Source organism: Heloderma suspectum, chromosome 2 (assembly GCF_057233095.1).
Source record: "Heloderma suspectum isolate Gila_16-S chromosome 2, 16-S_ref, whole genome shotgun sequence".
Classification (NCBI taxonomy): Eukaryota; Metazoa; Chordata; class Lepidosauria; order Squamata; family Helodermatidae; genus Heloderma; species Heloderma suspectum.
In genome coordinates, this window is record NC_139459.1 from 165,950,491 (window position 1) to 165,970,109 (window position 19,619).

At 46.5% G+C, this 19,619-nt stretch overlaps 1 protein-coding gene across 2 annotated transcripts in view; it reads left to right on the forward strand.

Moving 5' to 3' along the window:
- LOC146353124 (A.superbus venom factor 1-like) overlaps window positions 1-19,619 on the forward strand; it is a 139,396-nt gene that overhangs the window by 58,393 nt on the left and 61,384 nt on the right. For both annotated transcript variants that reach the window (XM_084835752.1, XM_084835753.1), the window contains 6 exons: window positions 1,029-1,190; window positions 1,306-1,435; window positions 2,438-2,509; window positions 11,684-11,884; window positions 14,552-14,663; window positions 15,512-15,597. In XM_084835752.1, the coding sequence (XP_084691878.1) occupies window positions 1,029-1,190; window positions 1,306-1,435; window positions 2,438-2,509; window positions 11,684-11,884; window positions 14,552-14,663; window positions 15,512-15,597 (763 nt within the window). The remainder of the gene's footprint in view (window positions 1-1,028; window positions 1,191-1,305; window positions 1,436-2,437; window positions 2,510-11,683; window positions 11,885-14,551; window positions 14,664-15,511; window positions 15,598-19,619) is intronic.

Sequence of the window (19,619 nt, forward strand, 5' to 3'; positions counted from 1 at the left end):
TCGTAAGCAAGTCCTGCTTTGCTGAACATGTTCCCAAGGACAGCCAAGGAATGGTGATGTGTCATCGCACATCGGAGTTCCCTGCTTGGGAAGTCTGCATTAATCCTCCCGTCTACCGTCCCAGTTGTTAATTCACAGCACTAATACTGGGCAGCTCCTACAGAGCGAACAATGAAATCGGTGCCATGTAGATGTGGCCTAGAACTTCCTATCCAGGTAGTAAATGTTGCTAAATATGTTTGAACTGCAGCTATTGTATAATAAGTGCGGTCAGATCCATTACAGGAATGTATGTTCTATTAAAATCTTAGGTGTGTGTGGTTCTTTACAATTCTTGTGCTCAGGTATATAAACATTCCTTGATTCAGAAGCTAGTGAAAGGCAAGTTGTCCAGAGAGTAAATAAATATAGCAGGCAGAGAAGAAGTAACAGGGGATACTAGAAAGGAGCTCAGGCAGTGATTGGTGGTATAAAAACTGAAGTTGCAAACATGTATGTTTCTCTGTTGTCATCTCTGAAGAGCTGAGAAATGGTGCCTTCATTATTATTTTTTAATTCTTTTTTGGATTGGGGATGTGGGAGGCTGACCAGAAAAATTGATGCTGAGGAATAGCCAGATGACCTTTTGGTGGGGTGGGCAGGGTGTCTCATACACTGTCACAGCTGATCTCTGAAGGTCACACAGTGATCAGCTAAGGCTGTGAGCTATGTGGGGTGCACTACCGGCTTCCTGTACTGAGCTTTGTTGTGTCCCAGGGGATAGGTGTCTGCCTTTTTCTGGGACCTCTGTCCTAGCTGCACATTGTAGATTGAACCATGACATCAGGACTTTACACTTACACCCTTTTTTAACTTTGGGAGAAAGAAACATATGGGAAATTTGTAAATCATCTTTACAACTTACTTAAAAGGTTGACACAACAGTTTCTCTCTCCCTGCCCTCACCCCACCCCACCCCAAGACAGTCAGTCAGCTAGGCACTTTCCCAATCACAGAACTGAACCTCTTTGTTGTCTTTCTCCAAACAGTTGGTTGTGAAAGGAGCAACTGAGCGAGACAATCGAATTCACGAGCCAGGAAGTCAAATGAAAATCAAACTGGAAGGGGATGCAAATGCTCGGGTTGGTCTTGTGGCTGTGGACAAAGGAGTCTATGTCCTTAACAAGAAGCACAAGCTTACCCAAGCTAAGGTAAGGCAGTGAATTCCTTAGAATGAGGGGACTTAAGTGTTGAGGTTTTTCCAATTCGGATCTTGCTATGTCTAAACACTGGTTTTGCCTGTCACTTGTGTCTACTGTGTGCCAGGTATGGGACACAGTGGAAAAGAACAACATCGGCTGTACAGCTGGCAGTGGCAGGAACAATGTGGGTGTGTTTGAAGATGCGGGACTGGCCCTGGAGACCAGCAATAAGATCTCCACAAAACAAAGAGCAGGTATTACTGGGGGTGGGTGTTTATGCCCATGAGAGGACAAAGGATTTCCTGTGTGAGAAACACCTTCCATCTAAAGGCGCGGCCTAGGCAGTCTGTTTCCTCAAGTACTAGCATCATATGATCTGCTACCTGTGGCCCAGGACCCCAGGCAGAGGATGCTGGGGCACAGGTTCTTGGACCACATGCTGCTGACCCAGCATCCTCCACTACATGATATGCAAATATGTGTCAGAAATCCCAGAAGGCAGCTGTTTCTAAGGACAGAGGTGCATTGGGTTAAACATGCCTCCCCACCCACCATCACTTCTCCGCCCAAATTGCACCCTCCGTAAGCTATGTTTGCTTAGAAGTGGTCGCTCAGTACACACATGTTCATGGAACCGTGTAGTTAAGCCTTAAGGCTGCAAGCCTGTTGTGTCTTACATGGGAGTAATCCCCATTCACTTCTGAGTAAACATGCCTAAAGCTATGGTTTTCCCAGTAGTAATGTATGGCTGTGAGAGCTGGACTATAAGGAAGGCTGAGCGCCGAAGAATTGATGTCTTCGAACTGTGGTGCTGGAGAAGACTCTTACGAGTCCCCTGGACTGCAAGGAGGTCAAATCAGTCCATCTTAAAGGAAATCAGCCCTGAGTGCTCATTGTAAGGACAGATACTGAAGGTGAAGCTCAAATATTTTGGCCACCTAATGCGAAGAGAAAACTCCCTGGAAAAGACCCTGATGCTGGGAAAGACTGAAGGCAAAAGGAGAAGGGGACAGCAGAGGATGAGATGGCTCGATAGCATCACCGATGCAATGAATATGAATTTGAGCACACTCCGGGAAAGAGCGCAGGACAGGAAGTCCATGGGGTCACGAAGAGTCGGACACGACTTAACGACTGAACAACAACAACAACAACAAACATGCCTAGGATCAGTCTCCACAAGAATCAGAATCCAGCAGTATCTTCTTATTTCAAGTCAGGGTAATAATTTCCTCTTGCTGGCTTCCACCCCACAGATCCAAAGTGCCCTCAGCCTGCAAGACGGAGACGTCGCTCCTTGCAGCTCATTGAGTCTAAGGCAAGCAAAGGTATGTGATGAGTGACAAAGGTCCCGTCTACCTCAAGAGATCAGGCTCATTTGAGCCACATTTAATCAATAATGTCAGTGGTGTGTGTCATCTGCTCTAGGCTACGGCTCAGGCTATGGGGGCATGACATGAGGCAGCTGATGGGAGCAGGCCCAGGACGGGAGATTCAGGACCATGGGCAGTAATACAGGTATCAGCTAGGGACTTTGGGTTCAGTTTCAGGACCGTGGAGAGCAATCCTGCAGTTGGATTGCTGGAGAACAGACAAGTTACCCCAGCATTGACTGGATTTTATAACAAGGCCAGGAGAGGCTTTCTGGAAGCTGCACTGCGTCATGTGCTGTGTCTGGCTGTTAAATGGCCATTGCCCTTTTGTGTAGTCACTGGCATCTCCTGGGGGTTTTGGTGAGGGTTTTAGGACTGAGGAGTGGGTTGGGGAATGCTCCTCAGGGTCTGGAGAAGCTTAAGGTTCACTCCTCAGAGACAGAGGGCAACAGGATCTCCTAGCAATCATGTGACTAGGATGTGTGATCTGAGGCAGAGGGCCCCAGTTTAGAAGGACTAGGGACTTGGTTCTAATGTCTCCTCGGAGTTGCTGTTACTGGAGACCTCAGTCTTCGAGGGCTCTTGCTCCTGGGTCTTGAAAGTTGAGTGGATGTATGCTAAAGGATACTAAGTCTGCTTAGATTTGCAGGTGAGTGTGAATATTGCAAATTGATCACTGGTGCCAATTCTTGTTCTCTCAGTGAACAGGCTCATGTCTGACAAAGAAAGAACTACCTCCATAAAGGAGAGTGTCTCATTATATCTCATTATCATCGACAGTAGGGAAGGCCAAGTGACTCCTGTAGATGTTTGTTAGGAGAACCCATTGGTTAGTGGTAGAGCATATGCATTGCACGCAGAGGACCCAGGTCCAGTTCTAGCTTCTCGAGTTTAAAGGGATCTCACGTAGCAGGATTGTGGAACGACCTTTGTCTGGCGAGCAACTGCCAGTCTTAGTGGGTAATACTGGGCTAGATGGACCAGCTTTCTGACTTGGACTGTAAGACAACTTCATGAGGGGCCGCAATTCAGCAAAAGAGCACACACTTTGTTTGCAGAAGGTTCAGTCCTGGGTATCTCCCATTCAAATAATGTCAGGTAGCAGTGCTGGTGAAATACTGGCCTAGATGACCTGTGATGTAGCATAAAGCAGTTTCATTTGTGGAAGGGGTTATCATTTAGTGGCAGAGCATAAGGTGTGAATGCAGAACATCCCAGGTTCAGTCCTTAAAAGAATCTCAAGTAGCAAAGCCATGGAAAATCTCTGACTGAGATTTTGGAGAGAAGCTACCAGCCAAAGATGAGAATACTGGGCTTAAATGAACCAATGGCCTGACTTGGTGTATTGGCCCCAGGAGCATAGCCAAGTCATTTATAGTGTTAGAGGGGCCTAGAGATCCATAATGCTTCCTTAAGTTCATTATTGGTGCAATTCCCATGCTAGTAAGCCTCTGAGCATGTGCAGATGAGTCAAACAGCCGATAACAGCCTTCTTGGTGCATTCCTTGCTAATGAGGAGAGTCTTTATCTCTGATGTGCCTGAGAAGCGGAGTTTGTTTACCTTAAAGCTGCAGGTGGCTATGCTTGAGAACCAAGTGCTGTTAGTTTACGCTGAGAATGAACGCTAGCGGTTATGCTGCTGTTATGCTGCTTATTGCTAACCTGTATTGTATAAAACCCATTGTGCCCGATGGCTCAGGGTTCAGAGAAGCTGTCTGATCCAACCATTGGTTACGCCTGTGTACTGTAAGTTACTTACTAAAGTCTCCTTGTAAGCAAACCTCTGAGTTTGATTTATCACTATCTTGGCACTTCTAACATGCCAAGATACGGCACGTGGCACGTGGTTCAACGCCCACGGCCGGGGCAACACATTTGGTATTGTCCTTCACTCCAATATCAAACTGTATGGTCCAGTTCCTATCACTTTTGAAGCAAAATGGGCAACCCAAAAATGGTATTAGTTTCTGCTTACTCATGAGACTCCCTTGGTATGTAGAAGTAGATATATTTGTACATGAAAAGCAAGTTTTAATCCTTACTGCCAAAATGGCCCAACAAGGACATGTGCTCTGTAATTTCCAGGACCTATGGAGTTTTGAGGGCAATTGAGCCATAGAACGTTGAAGATGTTGGTTGAAAAAAAGAAGGAAATGGAGGGGAAGGGAATTCACCTGCTTAAGCTGCTAAGAGTGTATCGTGTCCTGGAGGGAGGAACAAGAGTACTCCTGCTAGGGGCTTGGGATAAACTGCAACATGTTGTTTGTTCGTTTATTGATTGAATGTTTCTCAATCCAAAATATAACCTGAGTGTAAACCAAGGCTCCTGATGTAGTAAACAATAAAACTCTCACATAAAATGGCAATCCATAAAAATCAGCAAGAAATCCAATCATGTTCATTTATTTGCTTATTTTTTCTATTTTATACCCTGCCTTTCCACCCAAAAATGGTGCTTAAGACAGCTTATATGTTCATGGAAGCTGGGTAGGGCAGGGTAAGCAAATTGTTCATTCACAGAGTTCTTCCGCGTATCAGCCTTCATCTATCTCCTGTTATGGAGGGCAACACTATGACGGCAACACTAGTTTGGGGCCCAGGCATCCTCTGAAGTTTCATGTTTCATCTGCGCAGTATCAGGATCAGCTACTAATAAAATGCCGTGAAGGTGGCACGCATGAGAACACATGCAAAGAACACGCACAATACATTGTGGATCAGCATGAGTAACAACATCCATGAATGTTGCTGCTACATCAAAATCATGCTGGTCCATGGGTCCGAAAAGAGGTGACCATTACCACTGGAAGTGAATGAATAAATGCGGTAGTCGTTTTTGATAGCATATAACCATAATAACATTCTTAGTCAGGATGGCCATCGGTAGTGAGTAGTGTTCATTGAAAAAATATCTTAACGGTGCCGGGGGGAGACAGAAATATAAAACACGTGTTTGGGGCTTTTACGTTTGACACTTTTTGCCCAGTTAGAGCTCAGATTGACCAGACAAGATCCTTAATGTATTGAAATTAGGGATGTATGAAAGTCACTTACCTTTTCGAAGGGTGACATTCACGGTGGGGGGGAGGCGCTCCGTCCCTCCCCCCGAAATTCTCTCCGGCCGGCTCTGCTCCGTGGAGATTCCGCGGAGCCACCGGTCGGGGCTGCTCGCAACTGCACATCTGGCCTCTGGGCAGCCTGCAGGAATGCAAATGGCAGCTGCCGTAGCCGCCGCCATTTGCGTCCCTGTATTTTGCCGTGATAGGCTACGTAAATATTTACGTAGCCTATCATGGCAAAAAACAAACAAACAGTGAACACAAATGGTGGCAGCTACAGCGGCCGCCATTTGCATTCCCTTTTTTTTTTTGCCATTTTAGCCTACATAAATATTTACGTAGGCTAAAATGGCAAAAAAAAGGGAACGCAAATGGTGGCTGCTGTAGCCGCCGCAATTTGCGTCTCCTTAGTTTTGCCATGATAGGCTACGTAAATACTTATGTAGCCTATCATGGCTTCCACAGGGATGCAAATGGCATCCCTGCATTAGCCGTGATAGGCTATGTAAGTATTTACGTAGCCTATCACGGCTACATGGAAGAAGCGAATGGCGGCCGCAGACGCGGCCACCATTCGCAAGTCAGTGTGGACGACAGCAGGTAGGTGCTCCCTTCCGGGCCCATTTCGCAGGGTGGGGGTGCGAGGGGCTTCGTTCCGCCATGGATTTCGGGGGGCCGAATGCACTGGCATTTGGCCTCACCGAGATCCGTGGCGGAATTCTCTGACATCCCTACTTGAAATAATATTGGAGTGGGGGTGGTATCATTGAAAAGACGCAGAATGGACAGTGCAAAATCTGCAAATCATGTGGGGAAAAAATCTTGTATTTTAGTTTGTATGGAGCAAATTGCTACTGGAGGCCCAGGTGTGGCCTACCTTCTACATATTATACCTCCATTTTTTCCTCATTTAGCCTGTTAAATGATACTGATCAACAGTCAGACATAACTCTATTGAGATAATATTTCTGGTGTAAAACAGTACTTCCCCAGCTTTTCATCCGTCAGTGTTAGGGATGGCATGGACACCCAACTGGGTTTGGGAGTCTGTTGGGCTCCCCCATACACCTGCACACCTGGAATGTGCCCGCCGAGACCCTGGCCTCACTTGACCCCACTTGCACCCTCCTGGATACTCTGCACACTGACCCGGCCCCATCCATGAGTGCCTGCCATTCTGCCAAGTTTTTTGTACGAAAAAAGGAGCTAATTATAGATGCGCATATTTAAATATGCGCACATTCGGGCTGGGAAAGCTTATCTATGCAATATTAGAGGTCTATGCCTTGAATATTGTGTAGCTCAAGCTTTCCCAGCCCGTATGTATGCATATTTAAATATGCACATTTTTAATTAGCTCCTTTTTTCATTCAAAAAACCTTGGCAAAATGGTGGGTGCTCACGGGCAGGACCCAGGGTGAGTGCGGGCGGCTCACCGGGCTCATGGGGGCTTGAGCATGGGTCTGGGGGCTCAAGCAGGGGTGGCGCTTCAGCAGGCACCCTCGATACTGGACCGGGGTGGGTTTGCACATCCCTAGTCAGCGTAGTTCCTTCCATAGCTATTGGTGTTTAAATGGGGTGATTTGTACTATCTTGAGGGATTCAGCTCAGCACTTTTTAGAAATTGCCTATGACCCTAGTAAAATTATTAGCCATATTGCCTGGTGCTAATGAGTAGCTTTTACTGAAAAGCAGTAAAGTATTATGGTGTAAAAAAAGACAAAGAAGAAGAAGAAGACAGAAATAATACTCAAATGTGAGTGCAAGGAGACAAATCAAGTTGACAAACGCAAAGTATTCTAGGTGAAATAAAAGTCAGAAAGATGAAAAAGAAAGAGAACTTAATTCCGTGACAAAACCTGGTATAATGCTGGAATGTTGATACCATACCATTCAGAAATCCTTTTTAAAAAACACAATAAAGCTGTTGTTATCAATGGGCACCATGGCTAATAATTTTACTAGGTTCATAGACTATTAAGAAGTGCCTAGTTGAATCCCTCAGGATGGTACAAATCAGCCCATTTAAAGACCAATAGATTTTGAGGGCTAAATGAGGGAAATTTTAGTGTATAATATGCAGAAGATAGACCACATCATGGCCTGTATGAACAATTTTATCTATGAGTGAAATCTAAAAGACAAGATTTTTTCTGTGCATGTGTGCATCCTCCACTGTTTTTTGCTTCTTTTCCATGATACCCCCTAAAATTATTGCAATATATTTTGGATTTTCTCAGGTCAATCTGAGCCCTCTTGGGCCCTACTTGGGTGAAACATATCAAACCCATAGTCCCAAACATGTATTATGTATTTTTGGCTATTTTTTAAAAGATTTTTTAAGTGCAAACTACTCATTACTGATAGCCATCATGGCTAATAATTTTACTGGAGTCATGGGCTATCACAAAGGCTACCTCATTTGTTCTCTGCCACCTTTTCTGTCCCATGGACTATATTTGATAATAAGCAATGCAAGGAACTGATACTGGCAAGAAGCAAGTAGAGGGTGTTTTTTTTTAAAGATAATTTGAAAGCATTATATTGAGGAGATGGAAAACCTGGCTAGTAAAGACACTAGGAAGGACTTCAAAATCCTTTGGAATATATTATTATTAAAGGCAATTGCTAAAAAAAACCCTGAAAATATTCTACCAATATAAGCCTTAAACTTCTACTACTTATACAAATGGCACATGTTGAGCTACTAACTTGAAACCTGGCATCCATGGTTTCTAATGAAGTTTCTAATGAGGTTTACAATTGTGCAAAATTTCAAAGCAATCCAATAAAATCCAATAAAAATTGCCACAAGTACAGTACATTAAAAAGTGCTGAAGATTGACACCGTTTACCTTTTTTACTCTAATTTACAGGATGGCAAATATACTGTATATTTAAATATTGGCAAAAACTACTGAAGTAATTTATTCAGGCTTTCAAGGAGGTTGAGGAGCTATTAATTACCAATGGGCACCATGGCTAGTAATTTTACTAGGGTCCAGAGTTATGACAATCATGCTCAGCCTCAGTTTTGTTCTGAAACTAGAATGTTTTCAAAGGGTCTTGCAAAAGTAATCTACTGTTTTCTGTGTGCAGTGCCTATTCCTTTAGTTATGGAATGTGACTTCAGTAGGTCAGAATACACATAAGTACACAGATTGGGATCCTACCTTTCCCCGCCCCTGCTGTGGTCCCAGTCTGGATCAGGATCCCTACACCTCCAATTTACATTGAGAAAAAGGCATCCAGTCGTAATGTAAATTGCATGCATAGGGCAAAGGCCCCTAACCCTCCCCCCTTGCACTCTATGGTCCATATTAGGGCCCATGTTCTTACTTTTAATTAAAACCTATCTACATCTTTAACATGTAGTTTGATCTTTAGGGAATTGTTGTGTGGGGGTGGGGGGTCAGGGGTGGGGATGGAATGCACAGGTGGGGGAAGCAGAAGGATTACGGAAAGCAGAATGAAAGCAGAAATGCAGCACAAGGCCTCCAGCTGCTGATCTGAGGCCTTAACAGATGTGTCCGGTGATCAGTAATGATTTTGTGCCATGTCAGAAATTGTGCTTGCTTACAAGCAACAAACAGGCATGGATCAACTCACAGCAGGATTCCTCTAACAGTATATAAGGCTCAGGTGCTTCATAAGGCAATACAGGACTAGTAGGTCATCTTTGCTGGTCCCAGGCACTCCATCCTCCCCATCTGGATTTGGGCCTGAAAGACCAAGGAAAAGTGGGTGCATGGAGAGCAAGTTGTAAGCAAGCACAATTTGTGACATTGCACATCACCATTACTGATCACAGGGAATATCTGTAGGAGTATAGAACTGTTCTGGGGTGGGGGGCTGGATTGCCCCCCACCCCGCAGGTCAGATGACATCAGGAGGCATGGGCCTATCCCTGATATTATGTTTGGGCATGGCCCTGGCCCCTGATGGCATCCACTTTTTGCTATGTAGGTGGCAGGGGTGGGACTCCCCCCACTCATCCCCACATGAGGCCAAGTCCCTACCCAGCTGCCTCTCATCCCCACTGCTACCTTGGAGATCAGAGGCAGCAGGGCTCACCTGCACAGGGGAAAGAACGATCACTTGTCCCCATGCATGGCCAAGCCCCAGCTGTGCTGCCTCTCATCCCGGCTGCTGCCTTTGAGATGGGAGGTAGTCACAGAGATTAGAGGCAATGGTGCTTATGCATGCAGGTACGTGATCATCCCTATGTGCCCTTTTTGCTGGCATTCCTGATGCTATCTCTGATTTGAGACTAGAAATAATGGGGGAGGGGGTTGGCTTGCTGCGGGGGTGCATCAACAGGGGAATCCCCTTTTACCCCAAGGGTCCTTGGTGGGGAGTGGGCTTCAAGCCCTCTCCAGTCATGTTTTGGTGGGGAGGACATATTTCCCCCTAGGCAAGTGAAAGGAAGAATCATTCCATTCACTTGCAGAGGGGGAAAATAGCTTGGTGGGCACCTCAGCCTGGCCTTGTGGGTGCAGTGGCATCTGCAGTTGCTGCGATGGAGATCCCTGCTCTAGATGACAGCTCAGGCCAAGGGGTACAGTGTGAGGCAGCTGATGGGAGCAGATCCTGGACAGAGCAGATTCAGGACCATGGACAGTACTGCATGTATCAGCCAGGGTTCAGTTTCAGGACCATAGGGAGCAATCCTGAAGCTGGAGAACAGACAAGTTAACCCAGCACTGATCTGCAATAACTGACTGGGTGACAACTAGCCATGTCCATCACAAGGAAATCCAGCCCTTTTAGGGCCCAACAGATTCTTGCAATGCCCCTGGTTCAGCTTGCCTTCGCCAGCCTAGCCAGGGGGTGGTTCCCAAAATTCGGGAACTTTCCCCGCCTTTGCAGAACTGCGGCGTTCCGCAAATTACACCAGTAATTTGCGGAACACTGCAGTTCTGCAAAAGGGGAGAAGTTCCCGCCACCGGGCGCATCCCTCGCAGTCTCCTTGCTGATGCCAATACCAACAAGAAGATCACGAGGGGTGAGTCCTCCCTCCCTGCTGCCGCTGCCCGCAACCACCATGCTCTCCTTGCTGATGCCGACACCAGCAAGGAAAGTGTGAGGGCTCAGCCCGGTGACAGTGGGGAGGGAGTCCTCCCCCCCTGCTCCCTCTACAGACATGAACACACCCCTCGCACTCTCCTTGCCAGTGTTGGCATTGGCAAGAAGAGCACAAGGAGTGCGGGTGGCATCAGAAAATCCACCAGCTGGCCCATCTTGTTGCAGACCAAGTCAGGCTAGCTGGCAGATGTCAGACCAGAGTCCTGCATTGGATAGGCAGTCACCTCCAACTTCAGGAGAAGTTGGAGGTGCCTGTCTCTCTCTATAGGATTACACCCTTAAGCAAGTTAATACCCTTCCACTCCATTACCCCCTTTTTCCCCAGCCAACACCCTCTCCTTTCTGTGGTTCAATTAACCTCAACATTCCATAAGTCCTGGGAGATTCTGCAGGCAAAGCCTATGCTCTACCTCTCCCACATATAAGACTGCTTTCTACTGCACCACAGGCAGACCACTGGTCCAGCTAGCCCAGTATTTACTAGCACTGCTCCCAGAGATCTTTTAAACAGGAGATTTATTTATTTATTACATTTCTATACCGCCCAGTAGCCAAAGCTCTCTGGGCAGTTCACAACAATTGGAAACATAAAATACAATGTAAGATGCCCAGGACTGAACCTTTTGCATGAAAAATATACTCTTTTGCTGGGCTATGGCCCCTCATAAAGCTGCCTTACATACTGAGTCAGACAGGGGGTCCATCTAGGCCAGTATTACCTACTCTGACTGGCAGTTGCTTGCCAGAGAAAGGTCTTCCCACAACCCTGCCACTTGAGTCCCCTTACACTAGAGAAACTGGAGATTGGACCTGGGCTTTCTGCATGCAAACCATATGCTCTACCACAAAAACTGGGTCCTCCCCACAAACATCTACAGGAGACACTTGCTCTTTCCTCCTGTTGATGATAATGAGATATAATGAGATACTCTCCTTAATGGAGGTGGTTTTTTCTCTGAAGGTTCATGAGACTTGCATGTTTCAGCTGCCCAGTATCAGGATCAGACGTCAAGAATATGCTGTGAAGATGGCATGCGTGAGAACCCCATGGAGCACACATGTGAAATGCGTGCACACTACATTGTGGATCAGCCCAACTGCCAAAATGTCTTCCTTGAATGTTGCCGCTACATCAGAGGCATACGGGATAACCTACAACGGGATGAAGTGCTGCAACTGACAAGAAGCAAGTAGAGTTTAGTTTCTGTTTTTAACAAAAACATAATTCAAAAGTACTGTACTGGGGAGATGGAAGACTTGGCTAGTAAGGATACCAGGAAGGGCTGTAAAACCCTTTGGAATGTATTATTATTTATTATTGATATGAGGCCATTGTTGTATGTGACACTTTACATTAGGAAGACTGGCCCTTGTGCTTTGATGGAAGGGAAGCAACTAAGAGAGGAGGGAAGCGGAGACACAAGGGTAAGAAGGGATCAATATGCACAAATGCAGTTTCATCTGCTTAGGTTTTGTTTGAGGTGGAGGTGAGGACTATAAGTTAAGCCAAAGCCTTCATAGAGAAAGTGGGTTTTGAGGAAGAGTTTGAAGGAAGGGAGAAAAAGTGGCACTGTGATGATTCAGTTTCAGTTTATTGGCCCTCATCCAGCCCATTACCGCGTCTAGGCACTGATCCAGGACTTGCACACCCTCTCCTGATTCAGATGTCACAGGGAGATAGAGCTGTGTGTCATCAGCATACTGATGGCACTTGGCTCAAAATCTCCTAATGACCGCTCCCATTGGCTTCATATACAGTCGGGGCCAGCAATATTGGAGCAAGGATAACTGTTTTGGCAGTTGGCCTCTGCACATCACCACACTGAAGGTGAAAGGAAACACACCCAGATGGGAGCGAAGTCAGGACTTTCAGCTGTAATTCAAGGGGTTTGACAAAAGTGGGGCACTAACCATTCAGGAAGGACAGCCAGTGGCATACACACACACCTATCCTTGGTGGCTCATAAGTAATGGAACGTATGGCTGACAAGCAGCTGCATGGCCAGGTGTGGCCTGTTTCCTGGTTACCCCATGACCAGTCAAGCAGATAAAAGGCCTGGAGGTGGTTCTGAGTGTTACATTTGCATTTGGTAGCTGTTCACTGGAACTCCCAACAAGAGGTCCAACAAGGTGCCCATGTGAGTGAGGGAGGCCATCAGTAGGCTGAGGAAACAAAATAAACCCACCAGAGAGATAGCAAAAACAGTGGGAGTGGCCAATACAACAGTTTGGAGCATCCTGAAAAAGAAGGAATTAACTGGCAAGCTCAGCAACAGCAAAAGGTCTGGAAGACCATGGAAGACAACTAAAGTGGATGACCGCAGCATTCTGCTCAGGGTGAAGAGGAACCCTTTCACATCTAACCAGGTCAAGAACACTCTTGCGGAGGTAGGCATGTCATTGTCGACATCTACAGTCAAGAGACGGCTTTATGAATGTAAATACAGAGGCTTCACAACAAGGTGCAAAACACTGGTAACACTCAAGAACTGAAAGGCCAGATTAGCCTTTGCCAGCAAAAACCTCAAAAAGCCTTCCCAGTTCTGGAATAAGAGTCTTTGGACTGATGAAACCAAGATTAACTTGTACCAGAATGATCGGGAGAGAAAAGTATGGAGAAGGAAAGGAACAGCTCATGATCCAAAGTATACCACATCATCTGTCAAACATGGTGGAGGCAGTATTACGGCATGGGCATGTATGGCTGCCAATGGAACCGGGTCACTGGTGTTTAATGATGACCTGACTGCTGATAAAAGCAGCAGGATGAATTCTGAAGTGTATAGGACTATACTTTCTGCTCAGGTTCAGCCGAATGCTGCCAACCTGATAGGACGCCGCTTCATATCGCAGAGGGATAATGACCCAAAACATACCACAAAAGCCACCCAAGAGCTTCTGAAGGCAAAGAAGTGGGATGTTCTTCAGTGGCCAAGTCAGTCACCTGATCTCAACCCAATAGAGCATGCTTTTCACTTACTGAAGACAAGACTGAAGGCAGAAAGACCCACAAACAAGCAGCAGCTGAAGGCAGCTGCCTGCAGTAAAGGCCTGGCAAAGCATCTCGAGGGAGGAAATTCAGCATTTGGTCATGTCCATGGGTTCCAGACTTCAGGCAGTCATTGACTGCAAAGGATTTTCATCCAGGTATTAAAGGCGATCCTTCAGTTTGAAATGATGTTGGTTTGTTCCATTACTTATGAGCCACCAACAATGGGTGTGTGTGTATGCCACTAGCTGTCCTTCCTGAATGTTTAGTGCCCCACTTTTGTCAAACCCCTTGAATTACAGCTGAAAGTGCTGACTGTGTTTCCTTTCAACTTCAATGTGGTGGTGTACAGAGGCCAACTGCCAAAACAGTTATCCTTGCTCCAATATTTCTGGCCCTGACTGTAGATGTTAAACAACATTGGGGACAGGATAGTAACCTGCGGAACCCCATAGCTCAATTGCCAAGGGGATGAAGAATGGTCACCCAATGTTACTGTCTGAAATCATCCCCACAGATAGGACTGGAACCACTGTAACACAGTGCCTCCGATGCCCACCCACGGAGTCAATCCAGGAGGATACCATGGTTAATGGTATCAAAAGCCGATGAGAGATAGAGCAGAATTAGCAAGGTTGCACTCCCCCATTAGAGTCCTTCCATATCAGACTTGTTGTATTAAACAGTACAGACACTATGCAGGGGCTAAGCATTAGCCATTCAAGCATGGTGAAATAGTTTTTATTCTCCTCTTAACGAGGAGGATCCAAGAAGTCAAGCTTTGGATCAGTTTTCTGCACCTTTCGAGGCAACATCACAGTAATAAGTTAATCAAAGCTAAGTCTGTGCCTCTTGTTTTCCCAGGTGACTTAGATGATGAGTTCTTCCCAGATGAAATGATCATCTCCAGAACAGAATTTCCAGAGAGCTGGTTGTGGCAAACGGAACAGCTGACTGCACCTCCTAACGATCAAGGGTAAAGGACACTACCCATGTCTACATTCTCCTCTCTGAATTAGCCCACTTTTGAGTCTGAAGGCAAACTTAGCTGTCCCACATAAAGATGGGAAATCAGGCTTGTCTCTAGACTAAAGAGAGCCTTACTCCAGGATTCCACATCCTAGAAGAAGGGAAAAGAAAAGAGCCTAAGTGGAGCCCAAGGTTTACTCTCCAGTCCCCACTGGAGGTGAAAAACTTTATCTCAGTTCTGAGGCGGGAAGTGTCTACCCTTCTTCTTTGACAGCATGAAAGGGAAGGAAAATGGCAGAGGGGCCAGTAAATAGTATATATGGGGGGAATGCTGCCCCTTTGCTCTTGCCTGATGTACTGGGTTGGCCACCAGCCTTTGGGAAAGGGAGAGCTTCTGTATACAGTTGTTGTGTTTTTTTAAGCCTGCATTTCTGTTTAACTGGCTTGCTGTTGTGGAATGAACATGGTTCCTCCTTCAAAGTGGTGGGACTCTAGAGGCAATAAATGGAACAGCTGTCTCCATTTTCAACAGGCTTCTTTAGACAGGAACTGAATGTTACGCTGTATATGGGGCTGCTGCTGAAAACAGCAACCACACATATAGATCCCTGTTCCTTCCCTGTAATGCCTAGGACAATGTACTCCATCTCCCAATCTGTTATGTGTTTCCCACCCCCACCCCACTTCATTATGGGCTGCTGTTAGCAGGGATGAGAGGAAGTGCACAAAGCTGCACCATCAGGACAAGGGTAAATTTTCCTAAATGTTTTGAAGACACAGAGGGGAATTGTATACCATAGCACACGATAGCAGCTGCACCCAAGTATGACATGACACCATTCTCTTTTTATCTAGGATCTCATCCAAGATAGTGTCTTTTTACCTGAAGGATTCAATCACAACCTGGGAGGTGCTGGCTGTGAGCATTTCAGACACAAAAGGTAAAGAATTCTGGACAGTCAAGAGCAGAGGTTGACAATGAGGCATCTGTGGGCACAACAGCACCCTTAGACACACCCTGGGTGTCCCCTGCCTCTCCTGATAGTTTTTTTTTTTTTTTTACGATTTTAAAATATGTTTAATCTTTATTTTTTTAAAGATCCATGTCTGCAAAGGAGATCTCTGGCCTTCAGCCTCCTTTTCTTTTCCCCAGTATGCCACTGGGACCCTGATGAGCCCCAGAGCATTCTTCTGAGAGGAAAGGAAGAAGGCAGAGGGCATCTGCTCCTTTGCAGTATGTCCAGCTAGCTAAAACTGCTTTTCAAAAGAAGAAAAAAGGAACAGACACTGCTTGGGAGGCATGGCAGATGCTGGAGGAAGTGGGGGTGTTCGGCCTCTGTGTGTGTGTGTGTGTGTGTGTGTGTACGTGTGTTGGGAGGAAGTGCCAGTATGATTTTGGGGTTTTTTTTCTTTGGGGAAGGGGTGTGTGTGTGTGTGTGTGTGTTTGGGGGGGACAGTAGTTGTATCTTTGGTTTTGGGGAGAGAGTTGTGCCTGTGTGTGGTTGGTTTGGGGGGGCAGTTTGCCTGACTGCTGCCTGTTTCTTTTTGTGCGGGAGGGGTTTTTGGGTGGGGGGGGGAACAGATTTGCCTGTTTCTTTTCTTTTTCTTTTTTTTGCTTTTGGGAGTATGTTTGCCTGTCTGTTCTTTTTAGGAGGAGGTTTTGCCAGTTTACTTTTGGTGGCGGTGTCAGAGACCATCACCATTTTTTTCCTGTAAAATGGGTATCTTGTGCTTTGTGGGGGCACATATGTGGTGTGGCATTCCCATCCAGTGCAAGGAGACAGCCATCATGGGTTAACTCCTCCCACTGCCCAGGACAGGCAAGGAACATGTGACCAGGCTTTTTGCCTTGGTCCTGGCCACTGTGGCTCCTCCCAGCCAGTTTGTTCCTTGCCTCTGCACCTGACAGAGCTTGTTCTAGTTTCTTCAACAAACTCTATTCAGGCCTCTTATTATCTCATTCTCTTTTTCTGTTTTTTATCTCTACATAACCTTGGAGTGTATCTTCTGTCCTTTCCCAATTTTTCTATTCTCTGTTTAAGGGGGTCAGGGAGAGAGAGAGTGTTTGTTTCTTTTCCTTCTCTTGCCTTTTCCTTCTTTTGCTACAAGATGGCTCCAACAAGCAAGAAAAACTCCAGACCTGGGAAGGAAAAAGGAAGGTCAGTAACTCATATAAGAGTTGCTTGGACCCAAACTGCTGCTCATAGAGCACCTCCCCCTTTCAAATCAGATGAGTGATTGGTCACTGCTGCTTCATATCACAAGGATCTCTCCGGGGGGCCTGCAGTATAGAGGGAAAAGCTGACGCCCATGCCTCACCGGGATTCTGTCAGGGGGCCTGTGGTGTCCAGGCAAAGATGATGCCCGACCATGCCACGCTGATTCTGATGCCATTACAGCAATCAACCGTCATACAATGCAGCAAATGGAGGCTGATTGTGGCAGATTCCCTCTGGAATGGGAAGATGCAGGAGTGCGCATCCTGTCATCTGTTCCCGCCTCACCTGAGACTGATTCAGACATCAACCCGGAAGTCTTCGCTAGGGTCTGTAAGCAATTCTGGGGACCTTCAGAGTGGGATGAGGCGGTGTTTTCCCACCAAAAATCACTTTCATTTTCCCAGGCCTGTACTGCTTGGGTTATCAAGCATACTCGGCCATCCCCAGGGAGGAAATAGAGATACAGCAGGCCCCTTTGGATGCCCATGCCTCTTTCTCAAGGCAAATGGCTAAGCAAGTCCCCCCACCCCTGCCACAAGATCAGAGGAAGCTCCATAGCGCAGTGGTAGAGCATATGCTTTGCATTCAAAAGGTCCTGGGTTCGATTCCTGGTACCTCCACGTAGGACAGGGAAAGACCCTTCTGTGCCTGAACCCCTGCAAAGCTGCTGCTACTCAGTGTAAATTATCCTGAGTTGGATGGACCAATGGTCTGAATTGTCATAAGGCATCTTTTAAGACCTTCAGGTCACTACTAAAGGAAAGCACTGTAAGACTAAAAGGGTTTCGCATGAGCATCTTTCAGACTCAGATTCTCCTGTTTTGTTAGATGCAGCAGCACAATTAGAAGGGGAATTGTCTGGATTCAGTGGAAGAGCCTTCCAATAGGATAAGGAAGACTTCCTTCCTATTCTGTCCAAAGCTATGGTGCCTTTAAATATTCATTCCTTCACTCAGGACCAGCCAGGCCTTTTCCTAGAAATGATGCCTTGTTTCCAGAGCCAAAGCCATCTAATCTTGACGTCCTTTTCCCTTTGTCTTTTGACAAACTGGTTAAAGCCAAATGGAATGGCCCCCTCCAAAGCAGGAAGGCCTCCAACCTGGCACAAAGGCATTATTCTTTACCACAGAGAGTTATCAAAGAACTTAAGGTGCCCTTTGTTGATGTTCCTGTGGCAGCCTTACTCTCGGGAGCCATGAGTCCTAAAGATGGGGATGCCCTGCTTCAAGAATCTACCGAAAAGCACAATGAAGCAGCAATAAGGCTCATGAGGCCACTGTCTTGGTGCTTTGGGCTTCTTCCACAGCATCCTTTTTTCTTTAGGGCTTACCCTCCCTTGAGTGGAGGGTGCTGTCAAGGATAATGGCCTGCTTTCCGCCATAAGATTGGGTCAGGCTGTCACGTAGGATGTAACCACCTGGAATTGTTTGTAATCTAGAGGCTCCTCGGCCCTTTGCCCAAGGCTAGATGCAGTCCCTGCTAACTAGAAAGTGCCAACAGCTGGAGTTGGTGGGGAGTTGCTCCTTGGAGGCAAGGGTGGTCCACCCAGGGACTGAGCCAGTGATTGGCTGAAGCAAAATCTGCCCTGGGTTGTCAAGGCTGGGCTTCAAAAGTGGGCTGAGGTCAAGGCATGGGGTCTCCCTTCATCCTGGTGGTTCTGGACCTGCAGACGGCTGGTTGCTAGCTGGGAAGATCCATGCTTAGGTATGTAAGGATAGGCCAGGTAGATTTATTATTTTGGCTTGGGTGTGTGTTCATGAAGCTCTCTGTATATAGTTAAGTGATTTAGCTTTGTACCCTGTGTGTAACTTGCTACTTCCATTCTTCCCTTTCCCTCTACCCCTTTATATTGATCTTAAGAAACCTTTATCCAGTCTTTAGTTGGTGTGGTCTCCCTGCAGAACCTTAGTGATAATTTCAGTGCCTCTTGGCTTACGAGGGTGGCTACTGGGTATTTTGGGGGACTGAAAGGCCGGGTTTGGCCAGTCCTATTTTTGGGAAGGGGACCCCAGGATCGGGTCCTGGGCAGCCCTCCCTCACAGGGAGGTTGGGGCTGGTCCTGGCGGGATCCTGCCTTCACAGGTGCTATTAACAATAGGAGTTGGATAGTTTCACCCTACTTAGGAGTTTATTACAACTATATAAGACTTACACCTTTATGTGACATGCCACACAGGATTCTATGATTTATGTAGCACATTCCATTCCTGCGACCACAGTGGCGATATGTTCACCTTGGTTAAAACACTGCAACGTGGATGCTTATTCCAAAGGAAACTTGGCCACCCTTCCAAGTGGAAGGGCCCCACCTCTTTGGAGAAGAGGCTGTTAAGAATATCTTAGTGGAAATTGATGACAAGAAGAAGGGTATGCCCACTTCTTCTAAGAAAGATGAAAGGAAACCTAATAGGGCCCTCTGTTCCTTTTGTACCTTCAGGTCCCCATTCAACCCTTCCTTTTGGCCTTGACGTCCTTTTCCCTTTCTTAAAGCCTACCTGGTCCTGGACCAGATTCAATCCTCTGCTCCCGGTATTGGGGGGAAAGGCGGGATATAAATAAATATAATACTAATACTAATACTCCGGGCAGAGTAGATCCTTCCCAGTTCTCCAAGACCCCTCCCCAACAGTTCTGACTTCTGTTCCTGCATGTGCAGGAGGAAGGCTGCAACACTTCCTCCACACATGGAAGCAGGCAGCACCAGACACCTGGACTCTAAACACTATTAAACACAGATATTTTCT